At 41.2% G+C, this 13,446-nt stretch overlaps 1 protein-coding gene across 1 annotated transcript; it reads left to right on the top strand.

Annotated features, from left to right (window-relative positions):
• Nucleotides 1-2,475: 2,475 nt before the first annotated feature.
• LOC131361241 (uncharacterized) lies at nucleotides 2,476-3,796 on the top strand. The gene is made up of 2 exons (XM_058402229.1): nucleotides 2,476-3,514; nucleotides 3,614-3,796. Exons 1-2 carry the CDS (start codon nucleotides 2,999-3,001, stop codon nucleotides 3,794-3,796), a joined length of 699 nt encoding a protein of 232 aa, XP_058258212.1. The 5' UTR covers nucleotides 2,476-2,998.
• Nucleotides 3,797-13,446: the final 9,650 nt, after the last annotated feature.

The following is a 13,446-nucleotide window of genomic DNA, read 5'->3' as shown; positions in this document are numbered from 1 at the left end:
CAACATCATTCAGTTTATAGTTGCACCAAAATTTAGACACAGCTAACCGGGAGCAACCAACTTCTTTGGCCACACTTAGTGTTGAAATTCCTTGTTGAATAATCCTTTCAAAGACAACTCTTTCTTTGGAGCCATGTTTCCTTTCAATTAGCCAAATCCAACAGCTCATTAAGGTGTGTAAACACTCCCTTTTAACTGATGACTAATTAGTATTTTTAGACTTGTCCTGGTGTTTGTTTTAGAAATGGAAATAAAAACATGATTCCATAATTTTTTCCTCAACATTGAGTGATTCCAAAATCTTTACCTACACTGTAAAATCTAATAGCTGTCATGACTTGCATAGATAAGTTACCAGTACTAATATGTACTACTTAATAGTTTTTATAAAGTAACATGTAATTGCATGGTAAGAAAGTACATTTTACTTTTTATTCTGAGTGAAGATTACATGGCTTAAGGCACGATCACTCGCTAATTTTATTTTGAGTTAACCTAATAGGGCTTAAGTTACTTTCACAACAGGGCTTAAGTTGCTGTCACTTGCTAAGAGCGAGTATTTTCTAACGTATCCTAAAAGCAATCAGATGTGCGCATGTGCAGTAGAAGCCAGTGGACAGTCTCGCACCCAGACACTGTGCCGACATATTTGACTGCAATTCGAGGATCTCTTCGTGTAAAGAACAGTGAGGTAAGTTATCAAACAAATAATAAGTGTATGTGAATTTGATAATTCTACTTCTGTTATAATGCTAGCTATAATTTGTTTCATATTAACTTAGCTAGCAAACACTGCACAAGTTGAGAAATGTCTTGGTGGCTGTCCCGGTACTCTTCCGAGAGAGGGAGAAGAGAAACACCACTCAGAAATTAATAAAACGGTCATAACGTTCAAAAGAACATCAAGATGTTCTTTTGAATGTAGAAGAGTTTAGGATTACTCTTGGGCTATATATAGATGATTTTGAAGTGGCTAATCCATTGGGAACATCCAAGAAAAAGCACAAGCTATGCGCAGTATATTGGGTGATTGCTAACCTTGATTCCAAATATCGGTCAGCTCTGCACTCCATACAACTTGCACTTTTGTGTAAAGTTAATACCGCGAAGGAACATGGCTATGCAGAAATCCTTCGTCCCCTCATTCAGGATCTTGCATCCCTAGAGGAACATGGTGTTTATGTTGAACAACTAGCAGAAAGTGTTAAAGGCACTGTGTTGTATGTAGCAGCAGACAACTTGGGGGCTCACTCTGTGGCAGGATTCCAGGAGAGTTTTGCAGCCGATTACTTCTGTCGGTTTTGTATGTGTAAGCAACATGAGATACAGGATAAGGAGGTCAGATCAGGTCTACTCCATTTAAGGACAAGAGAGAATCATGACAGACATGTACAGGATGTTGTACATGACCCTGCTATGGCCAGACATCATGGTGTTAAAAAAGGGTGTCCATTCAGTGAAAATCTGAGACACTTTCATGTGGTCGATGGTTTTCCACCTGACATCCTGCATGACTTTTTGGAGGGTATTGTGTCAGCAGAACTGTCACTGTGTCTTCAGGATTTGGTTACCAAGCAGTATATTTCTTTGGACTTTCTGAATAAGGCCATTAAACAGTTTCCTTACACATTTTCTGATAAAGCTGACCAACCACAGATAATTCCAAAGACTCACATCTCCAAGAAAACTATTGGGGGCAATGGCCATGAAAACTGGTCTCTCCTGAGGCTCCTTCCATTGATGATAGGACACAATATCCCAGAGGGAGACCAGGCATGGGAGATACTTATGCTTCTAAAAGATATACTAGAGATAGTGATGTCCTCACACTTTACTGATGAGCTAATACACTTCCTGGAATGCAAAATCTCAGAACATAGAGAGTTACTGCAGCAAACCTTTCCAACCTACAAACTTCATCCAAAACATCATTTTATTGAACACTACCCTCAAATGATAAAAATCTTCGGCCCACTTGTAGATGTGTGGACAATGCGTTTTGAAGGGAAGCACAGTTTTTTTTAAAAAGGTTGTGCATGACACTCGCAATTTTAAGAATTTACAAAAAACCTTAGCTGTAAGACACCAGAAAATGATGGCCTTCCATTTGGATTCATCATCATTCTTCAAACCTCCTTTGGAAATTGATAAAGTGAGATCAGTTATGATTACATCTTTCCCTGAAAATGTTTAGAACTCCCTACGACAGCATAATGCCAAACAAAGTATGGTGTTGGTTGCATCTTCTGCTTGTGTTGATGGTGTAAAATACAGTGCAGATATGGTCATTTCAGTTGGAACTTGTTCAGGTCTTCCAGAGTTCCAGCAAATAGCACATATTGTTGTTATTAATACAGAAATCCTGTTGGTCTGTAGGCTTTTGACTTCATGGTATGTTGAACACTTACATGCTTATGAGTTGTGCTTCAGTGGGGCAGGGTCTCTCACAGTCACTCATTTATCTGATCTAAATGATCCTTTCCCCTTATCCTCCTATCGAATAAAGGGCAATGTGTATGTGATACTGAAGCATTATATATTGTGCTGAATGTTTGCATGTGATATTCGCACTGAGGTTATGTTTGCTCTCTCTAGGACCATGGGACGCTATAAACTAAGAATTTTTGTAAATGAACAGGATATACATAAAGTCTCACTAGATGGGAAACCAGAAACAGTAGAAGAACTTTACAAAATAGTTAAAGAAAAATGCAAGCTCAAGGATGACTTTTCTCTCATGTACGAAGATCCTGACTTTGATAATTCCCTCTGCAACCTTGATGATGTACAAGATTTGCCACCTACCTCCACCCCCAGTTTATCTGAAGTCTCCTCAGATGATACAGAGATTCTGTTGACACCAAGCTCATCAACAAGACAAGAGCGATGGCCAGAATTTTTTGACATTCCAAATTTCCCAGTTGATGTAGAATTCAGAGTGAGACAGGCAAATCTTCTGTTTTTATGAGACCGTACTTACCTGAATGTACCAAGAGACATGAAGCATGGTATTTTGGAGAAACTTGCTGAGGAGATCTACAAATTTGATGCCTGTCCAAATGAAGAACGATGCTGTTCTGTGGCATTTGCACTCATAACAAAACATCCTTGTCTGAGGGAACCAGTCTCACCAGATGGGTGCTCTGGCTGGAAGAACAGCTTGATGTACAAAATGGGAAATTATCGCACTAAACTGAGAAAAGCTGGATGTGCAGAGGTTGCAATAAACACAGGGATAAAGTGCACCCCACAAATGGCATCAAAAGGCCTCAAAAGACCAAAAAGGTATGAGGTGAATTACTTACCTAACCTACCTGAGGGGCAGAATGAAGATGGACTAGAGGCTGAAAGAAAGCTCCTGGCTGAAGAAATGAAAAAACGGAACCCCAGTGGAACTGTTATTGTTTCAAAGATGGATCAGACTGTCCCACTGCGGAGACGGGAGATTGTGGAGACTGAACCTCCAGTGAAAACCCTGAAGGAGCGGTGGCCTGCCCTTTTTTCAGAGAGACAAGTAAGAACTGACACTTATACTGTATGCTTTTTTGTTTACACCCATAATAAATACCTAGTCTATTCACATGTTTTTATGTCTTTTTGCTGTGCATTGCAGGTATATGCAGAGTTCAACAGGATTGCCACCATAAATCTAGAAAATGACTTTTTTGATGCATTGGACCACTTCACACCACGCTTTGTCAGTATCTTCAAGTCCAAGAAAGGAAGTGTTGGAGAAAAATTAGCTGAAATTGTGCAGCAGATTGATTCAGGGGTAAGTCTTATAAAGGTTTCTTAATGTTATTTTTTGTTGAACTGTATTTTAAGAACTGGCAACTTGCAGTACTGTTAAAACACTAGGTCCTTTGCTCCTGATAAACTGTGTACCAGTTTTGGAGATTTCCACAAAAAAAAAAACATTTAGATGAAACTCTTTTCATGTATACTTTTGTGTTCATATTGTAATGTTGTATTATCCTGAACTTAATTTGTTCTTTCCTCTAGAAGCCAGATGTGACAGCACTATGTACCCTTGTTCTCAGAGGCCTCCCAGTACTACTTGGTGATGATCCGAGTAACTTCTACAACACTGCCTTTGTAAGTTCTCACACAGTTACAGAAAAATAAGAATATGGAATATGTCCCTGTGAGTTCAGTACTAGAAGGGAGCACAGTGGTGCATTGGGTAGTTCGGGTCCCTCACAGCAAGAATGTCCTGGGTTCAATCCAGCTGGGTGACAGGGGTGGAAGATTGGCAGCAGGAATCTTTCTGTGTGCAGTAAAATTATCCATGGCCCATGTGTTGATGCAGTGAAATTAATGAACAAGACTTGAAGGCTGTGTAGGCAGGACAGATAGATAATATTTCACTGTTGTAATGGAGTTTTTGTGTCACACAGGATTCAAACGACAATGAGGGCTGGGCACAGGTGACTGTTGGCTTGCTGACTGTTGTCGGCAAAGATGCACCTGTGTCTTCAATTCATCTCCACTTAAACCCACTATCAACTGCCATCATTCTGGAAGGAGGTATTGTGATGGAAAATCTCACAAACCTACCACAAGCACTTTGCCTTTTGTTTGGCCTGTCTTATGCTCTCCACCTTGAATACCCAAGGGCCATGAGAAACACGTTAAACTTCATCCAGAGAGTGATGCTTAGGCTGGGAGAGAACAAACTCCCCCCAAGACTCCAAACTCTAAAAAATCTCCTGTTGAGTTAGTGCAATTATTGAAGAGTTCTTTGAAAAGTTGTAGTAGTGTCAGTTGCTATTATTGCCATTGTTAAGTCATTATGGCACTTTTCTGAAATGGTTATTTTTTTTGTTTTTGCTATTATTGTGTTAATAGGAAAAAAACACTCGGTGCAGTTACATAGAGGTTTTTAAATGCCTTATGCTCAGACTAATCCACTATAACTCTTCTTATAACAATTATAATTGTTCTTGCAATCCTGCTGCACACACAGCACTTTGCAACTGCAGGTGAAAGGTTGCAAATGGTTTGGTTAAAAGCATCACGAAAGTGCATTTGATTGACTGAGTGATGGTTATGGCTATTAATTATGTGTATGAGAGTAGTGTCAGTTGCTATTTCTGCTAAGTAATTATGACACTTCTTTGAAACAAAAGTTTTTGTTTTTGCTTTTGTTATTGGCCACATTCCTGACTGTTGTAACAGATGCAAATGTTTTAAACCTGTGAAAATTGAAGGTCTTTTCGAGAAACAAACCTGTTCTAACTGTAATTGTGTGATTGTGTGTTACATATGTATTTTTACTTTGTACCTATACTCCACTACATAGGTATAAATTATAGTGAGTTGGCAGGCATTTTTTCATGTTTTAGATATAGATATTCCTTACAAAGTATACCTTCACTACATGTCTAATTATTTATTACCAAATGTAATGTTTTACTGAATGTTATTATTTGCAGCTAAAACAAGGCGTTTATTTACTGTTGCATTAAAAGTGATACATTTTAGTGTAGTTTGCATGCTATTATGAAGTAAATCTGACTGCTCTTAAAGTAAATAAAACTAGAAAATCGCAGTTACAGGAAATTTTACTTCAGTTAGCCTAACTTACATAATTGTGTTATTTGGAATACACACAACAGTAAAGTTTACATCATGCAAGTTAGTATACTGAACTTGTACTTCTGAATACTCTATACTTACCCAATAGTACACATTAAGCAAATTGCAATGTACTTTGTACTAGTTTCTCTTAGTTACAGTAATTTGGATATAAGTATATTTTACTTTGTAAGCATTAGTTACTAGAACATACAATACTCAATTCTTCTGTACTCATTATTTTAAGTGCAACTGGTTTGCATGCTTTTTTCAAGTAAGGTTAACTAATCGGATTTTATAGTGTATACTTGATCTGGAATAAAACATTCCATTAATAAAAAAAATATCAGTGAATTTTTTGAGGCATGTTTCATGAAGCCATAAGGTTAAGCTATTAAATGAAACCATTTTTGTGCCATATCAGTGATTTGTGTGTTAAAAAGTAAAAAAAAATCTGAGTGAATTTCTTCTGAGTGTGTTGAATCCATATTTTTTGCCAGGGGTTGTATTAAGCATGTAGGGATTTCAAGGGGATAAAGGGGATCTAAATACATCACTAATCCTCTTGTGTACTGACTGTAGTTCCATTCAAACAAATACAGGTTACATCACAACCACTCCCAATGTAAATGTCACATGATTTACTGGAAAGCTTGACACTACCTGCTTCACCCTTCAGAGAGAGTCTGCCAAATGCCATAAATGTAAATCTCTACTGCAGATACAAAGTGAAATCAAACTGAAACAATGTCCATGTGTTGTATTGAAAATAGTACAACTCTAACTTCATTATAAATATGAGACAATCCATATACCATATAAAGAAACGCTAACAAAGGGGGAGGACAGAATAGTGTAAATTCACCTGTAAAATGAGAAATCAATAACAAACTTGACAAATTTGATCGGCAATTGCTCATGAGCTCGGGTAGCCACTCTCAGTTGGTCAATAGTTGCTACACACAGATCTCAAATCAGACATTTTGGGGTTTCAAGATGTGCTGATATTTTGAAGAAGCGCAAAGAAACAGACAATGTTGAGGACCATAGACACAGTGGCCAAGGAAACTCAATGCAGCAGATGAAAGACACATCACACTTCCCTTCAATATTAGAAGATGCCCAGCAGTGCCATCAGCAAAGAACTGGCAGAAACCAGTGGGACCCAGGAACACCCATCTACTGTCCTGAGAAGTCTGACCAGAAGTGGTCTTCATGAGGCTGCATTTCTGCAAAAGTTGTAGATTTGGTCAGATTCAATCCTCAGTGTTAAGAAATCCAGGCAGATACTTATCCATCATGCAACACCATCAGGGAGGTGTCTGATTGTCCCCAAATTCATTCTGCAGCATGACAACGACCCCAAACATACAGTCAATGTCATTAAGAACTATTTTCAGTGTAGAGAAGAACATCCTCAAAGTGATGGTTTGTCCCCCACAGAGCCCTGACCTTAACATCACTGAGTCTGTCTGGGATGAAGACACAAAATGATTTGAGGCAGCTTACATCCACAGAAGATCTGTGGTTAGTTCTCCAAGATGTTTGGAACAACCAATCTGCTGAGTTCCTTCAAAAACTGTGTAGAAATGTACCTAGAAGAATTGATGCTGTTTTGCAGGCAAAAGGCTCACACTAAATATTGATCTGGATTTCTGATCTGTTCGTTTAATTTCCATTTCATTTGATTGTTTCATTTAATTGTACTGAATTGGGCTGTAAGCACCAGCTGGGAACTCAAGTCAGAACTTTATCTTAATCAATACTGACTATGTTAGCAATAAAAACTATTTGGCATCACTAAGCCGCCTGATTTAGCTAACATACGGTAGAGCGCTAGCTAAGATACAGAAAAGTTAATATATTTATCCAAATGCAGAATGTGAACATAAAGATTATATAAGGACATCAAACATATAAAATATAAAGTCACATGAAGTGTTCACTCACCTGTGGGGTTGTGGAGACGCGAAGCTCAGCCTGAGGTAAACTGCAGCCTGAGGTAAACTGCAGCATGAGGTAAACTGCAGCCTGAGGTAAACTGCTGTCTGAGGAAAACTGCAGCCTGAGGAAAACTGCAGCCTGAGGTAAACTGCAGCCTGAGGTAAACTACAGTCTGAGGTAAACTGCAGTCTGAGTTAAACTGCAGCCTGAGGTAAACTGCAGCCTGAGGTAAACTGCAGCCTGAGGTAAACTGCTGTCTGAGGTAAACTGCAGCCTGAGGTATACTGCAGCCTGAGGTAAACTGCAGCCTGAGGTAAACTGCAGTCTGAGGTAAACTGCAGCCTGAGGTATTCTGCAGCCTGAGGTATTCTGCAGCCTGAGGTATACTGCAGTCTGAGGTTAACTACTGTCTGAGGTAAACTGCAGCCTGAGGTAAACTGCATTCTGAGGTAAACTGCAGTCTGAGGTAAACTGCAGACTGAGGTATACTGCAGCCTGAGGTATACTGCAGCCTGAGGTAAACTGCAGCCTGAGGTAAACTGCAGCCTGAGGTAAACTGCAGTCTGAGGTTAACTGCAGTCTGAGGTTAACTGCAGCCTGAGGTATTCTGCAGCCTGAGGTATACTGCAGTCTGAGGTTAACTACTGTCTGAGGTAAACTGCAGCCTGAGGTAAACTGCATTCTGAGGTAAACTGCAGTCTGAGGTAAACTGTTGTCTGAGGTAAACTGCAGCCTGAGGTAAACTGCAGTCTGAGGTAAACTGCAGCCTGAGGTAAACTACTGTCTGAGGTAAACTGCTGTCTGAGGTAAACTGCAGCCTGAGGTAAACTGCAGCCTGAGGTAAACTGCAGTCTGAGGTAAACTACAGTCTGAGGTAAACTGTTGTCTGAGGTAAACTGCTGTCTGAGGTATTCTGCAGCCTGAGGTAAACTGTTGTCTGAGGTAAACTGCAGCCTGAGGTAGACTGCAGCCTGAGGTAAACTGAGGTATACTGCAGCCTGAGGTAAACTGCAGCCTGAGGTGTACTGCAGCCTGAGGTAAACTGCAGTCTGAGGTAAACTGCAGCCTGAGGTAAACTGCAGCCTGAGGTAAACTGCAGTCTGAGGTAAACTGCAGCCTGAGGTAAACTGCAGCCTGAGGTAAACTGCAGTCTGAGGTAAACTGCAGCCTGAGGTAAACTGCAGCCTAAGGTAAACTGTTGCCTGAGGTAAACTGCTGTCTGAGGTATTCTTCAGCCTGAGGTAAACTGTTGTCTGAGTTAAACTGCAGCCTGAGGTATACTGAAGTCTGAGGTAAACTGAGGTATACTGCAGCCTGAGGTAAACTGCAGCCTGAGGTGTACTGCAGCCTGAGGTAAACTGCGGTCTGAGGTAAACTGCAGCCGGAGGTAAACTGCAGTCTGAGGTAAACTGCGGTCAGAGGTAAACTGCAGTCTGAGGTAAACTGCAGCCTGAGGTAAACTGCAGTCTGAGGTAAACTACAGTCTGAGGTAAACTGCAGCCTGAGGTATACTGCAGCCTGAGGTAAACTGCAGTCTGAGGTAAACTGCAGTCTGAGGTAAACTACAGTCTGAGGTAAATATCAGTTGCTCTGTTTCAGTTGGTGCAGTAGCGGAGAGCTTGTGCATGTTTTGTTAGCGTTAAAATTTAAAAGATAACAAAATCAGCGCGTGATGCAGGCTGAAACTGAAAACAACCATAATAATAATAAAACACTACTGTTACTAATAATAAAAACAATAAATGTGTGGCTCATGGGATAGACACTTGATTCATCTCGCTATTTGTCAGAGGTGATTAACTGAATTATATAAATATTTTGTATTTAATTATGTTAAATATTTGAGGAATTATGCTTAATAATAAACAGTTATTTAACTATATTGTTTTTATATTAATAATTGTCATCTAAATTAATAGTCCTGAACTATTAACAATGTTAATAGCAAATATCAAAACATATTAACAGCTGTGTGAATAAATGTACACACAGTGCAATGAGAAATAAAACGATATAAAACGATAAAACACTGATATTTTAAAGCCTTTACTCCTTCAAGTAAAGAAATAAGATCAACACACACACACAATAAAGAGTGTAAATCCCTGCAGAAGAGTTAAAGACTTGTACTTGTACAGTAATAATAAGAATCTGCAGAACATCTTTCATACTTTCATACAGAGTAAATATCTACGATATCTAAGATTGTCTCTGATTCTTTCTGTAAAATATTTGCAATAAGTTCTGGCTGAATGAAAACAGGCAAAATGATGAGAGGTCACTAACATCAGTCAGGTAGCTTACAAAGCTAAATGGCCAGTTTACGTTTGTCTACATACTTTGAACTAAAAAAACAGCTATGTTTCTACTTTGGGCTCCATCACTGTGTAGATGCTGGGGTTTGGTGATTAATCCCAGTGTTCCAAGAACAGAAACATTTTCTTTGTCAGATCAACATTATAGCACAGATATTTTTTTGTATATATCAGCCCCCATTGCCTTTTGTAATTAGATTTTATTTCAATAGTATTAATAAAGAAAACATTGAGAAAATCATTTTAAGGATATTTTTATCATCTAATGCTAGAATCAAGCCACATACAGGGATGCAGAGGCCAAAGAAGCACAATTAATGATATGAAGACAAAGAAAATCAGAGGATTCATAGATACATTAATCTGGTAGAGGCTTCCTCTTTCATCATATGACTAAATAACTAATAAGAAAATAAACACCTCATCATAGAGTGATTTGTAGAGCACACTACACAGTACTGATGAAATGATCAGTGGACTGTTATTATGTAAAGTGATGATCTAGCCATTTCCTGCATACATCTACAGTCTAGTCATGTCGGACTTCCCCTCTGCCTTTTTCTTCAATTCTTCAAGTTTCTGTACTATTTCTTCTTTACATTGAGTTTCCTTTGCTTCCTTACACAGGAGGTCCAGATCCTGAAGTTCAGACAGACCATCAGTCTTTAAGGCGATCTTCTGGAGGACATGAATACACTTATCACATTCTTCCACCAGTCTGGTTATTTCTTTTTCTTGTTTGGAGATTGCTTCCTCTAATTGGCGTATCCAGCTCTTATTCTCATCAGACTCTTTCTTATAGTTCTTTTTCAGATCTTTCAAAGTCTTCTTGACCTTCCTGGTCTTCGTCTCATAGATTTTTCCCTCTTTAACATGGTCAGTGTAGTGGCACTTTCCTGGACACACTGTGCAATAATTCTTAGTCATGACAGTACACCATGAAAGATCTCTGACCCACCAGCATCCTGGATAATGACAGTTCACCTCACACACACTGCAGCAAGTAGCCTCTTTGCTCAAACCTGTTGACGGGTCAATTGGTACCTTTTCTCTGTAGGACTCTTCAAATTCATGTTCAAGCGGCATTGCATTGATTTGTTTCCTTAAACTGGTGATGTGTTTGACTAGCTGCTTGCGGTGTGTCAGCACACTTTCAGTATTCTTCAAACTTACAGATTTGTTCCCCTTTAGAAAAGTCAAAAAGTCATCCATGCTTGTGTTGAACAGATCCCATGCTGAATGAAAACCTTGAATCAGTTGATCAGTTTCCTCTTCACAATCGGAATTCACAAAAATGTTTTCACAGTGACTGTTGTCGAACCTGAAATACACAGGCTCCTCATCATCAGTCTGAGCGCATGGGATTTTGGCATCTTTAATGGCTTTAATAGAATTTGTAGGCTTTGTTGGTGCATGTGTGATGAACACAACAAGGTTTTTCTTCACATCATTGCTGAATAAGGACAGAACAGCATTAAAAACATAGTTCTGTCACCAGACACACGGCATCAACTTTATCCTCACCAAGATGGTGGCGCGGCAGTAGCACGCAGCGGCCACTCCGGAACCAAAATGGTGCTTTCTTTTTGTTTTAGCGCTAAATTTAAAGTGCATGGACGCCAAAGTCAGTGGTGTTCATGTATACGACCGCCAGACGATATTACGGTACAGAAATCATTACTAACTTGCATGATGAACTACTCTGCAAACTTCGCGAACTCGGCTTGCTGCGAAGTCCAGGCCTTCAATCCTCGGCGTCGCCTGATGCCGGTGGCCGGGAGAGAGGACGTCGCAAGCATTGTTCAAGCAAGCGGAAGCGCGGTAAAAGAGCGGGTGTCCGTGCTAGGCTAACAACCAACCCTAGCCAGCCGGCACTCCCTTCCATCATCTTGTCCAACGTCTGCTCACTGGATAATAAACTGGACTACATCCGACTCCAGCAAACTACACGGCGTGAGGTCAGAGACTGCTGCGTCTTTGTTTTCACGGAGACGTGGCTCAGCGACAGAGTTCCGGACGCCGCCATTCAGCTAGCCGGACTAACCGTGTTTCGTGCCGACAGAAATGCAGCTCTGTGCGGTAAGACTCGCGGTGGCGGTGTGTGTGTTTACATCAACACGGAATGGTGTAAAGACTCTGTGCTTGTGTCTAACTACTGCTTATCGGTAGTGGAGTTTGTAACTGTTAGATGCAGACCTTTTTATTTACCCCGGGAATTCACCACTACTCTCATTATCGGAGTGTACATTCCACCCAGCGCTAATGCTAAGGAGGCTCTGTGTGAGCTGCAGAATGTTCACCCCGACTGACTGTTTATCATCGCCAGAGATTTCAATCATGCAAATCTCAGAACAGTGCTCCCTAAATTCCATCAGCATGTGGACTTTGCTACGAGAGGGGCGAACACGCTGGACGTTGTTTATTCAAACATTCCCGGCGCGTATCGTGCGGCGCCCCGCCCCCACCTCGGCTACTCAGACCACATCTCTGTTATGTTGATTCCAGCATACAGACCTCTCGTCAGACCGCTCTAAACCGGTTCTGAAACAGTTTAAACCTGGCCAGCAGGAGCCATCTCTGCTCTTCAGGACTGTTTTGAGTGCACTGACTGGGATATGTTTAGGGAGGCTGCAACCAACGGCGACTCTATTGACTTGGAGGAATACACGGCATCAGTGACCAGCTACATCGGGAAATGCATCGATGACGTGACTGTCTCCAAGACCATCACAACACGCTCCAACCAGAAGCTGTGGATGACTGCGAAAGTGCGTGCTCTCCTGAAATCGAGAGACTCTTCCTTCAGATCGGGGGACAGGGCGGCCTTAAAAACAGCAAGGGCCAAACTGTCCCGAGCCATCAGAGAGGCGAAGTGTGCACACGCCCAGAGAATCCACGGCCACTTCCAGAACAGCAGAGACTCCCGGCGCATGTGGCAGGGCATTCAGGCGATCACCAACTACAGGACAACTTCACCTGCCTGTGACAGTGACGCCTCCCTTCCAGATGCGCTGAACGACTTCTACGCTCGGTTTGAGGCACAGAACAACACAACAGCGAGGAAGACCATCCCTCCTCCTAATGACCCAGTGCTTTGTCTCACCACGGCTGACGTGAAGAGAACTCTATACAGAGTTAACCCACGGAAGTCCGCTGGACCAGACAACATTCCTGGCAGAGTTCTCAGGGAGTGTGCAGAGCAGCTAGCAGATGTCTTCACTGACATCTTCAACATCTCGCTGAGCAGCTCCATCATCCCTACATGCCTCAAGACAACGACCATCGTCCCTGTGCCAAAGAAGTCCACGGTTTCCTGCCTCAATGACTACCGTCCCGTTGCACTCACACCAATCGTGATGAAATGCTTCGAGAGGCTCGTCATGAGGCACATCAAGTCACAGCTACCACCCTTGCTGGACCCCTTGCAGTTTGCATATCGTCCTAACCGTTCCACGGAAGACGCCATCACCACAACCCTCCATCTGGCCCTCACACACCTGGACTGCAAAGACTCCTACGTTCGAATGCTGTTCATAGATTTCAGTTCAGCATTCAACACAATCATCCCTCAGCAGCTGATTAAGAAGCTGAGTCTCCTGGGCCTGAACAC

Source organism: Hemibagrus wyckioides, linkage group LG01 (genome assembly GCF_019097595.1).
Source record: "Hemibagrus wyckioides isolate EC202008001 linkage group LG01, SWU_Hwy_1.0, whole genome shotgun sequence".
NCBI classification, from domain to species: Eukaryota; Metazoa; Chordata; class Actinopteri; order Siluriformes; family Bagridae; genus Hemibagrus; species Hemibagrus wyckioides.
This window is presented reverse-complemented; position numbering and strand designations above follow the sequence as displayed.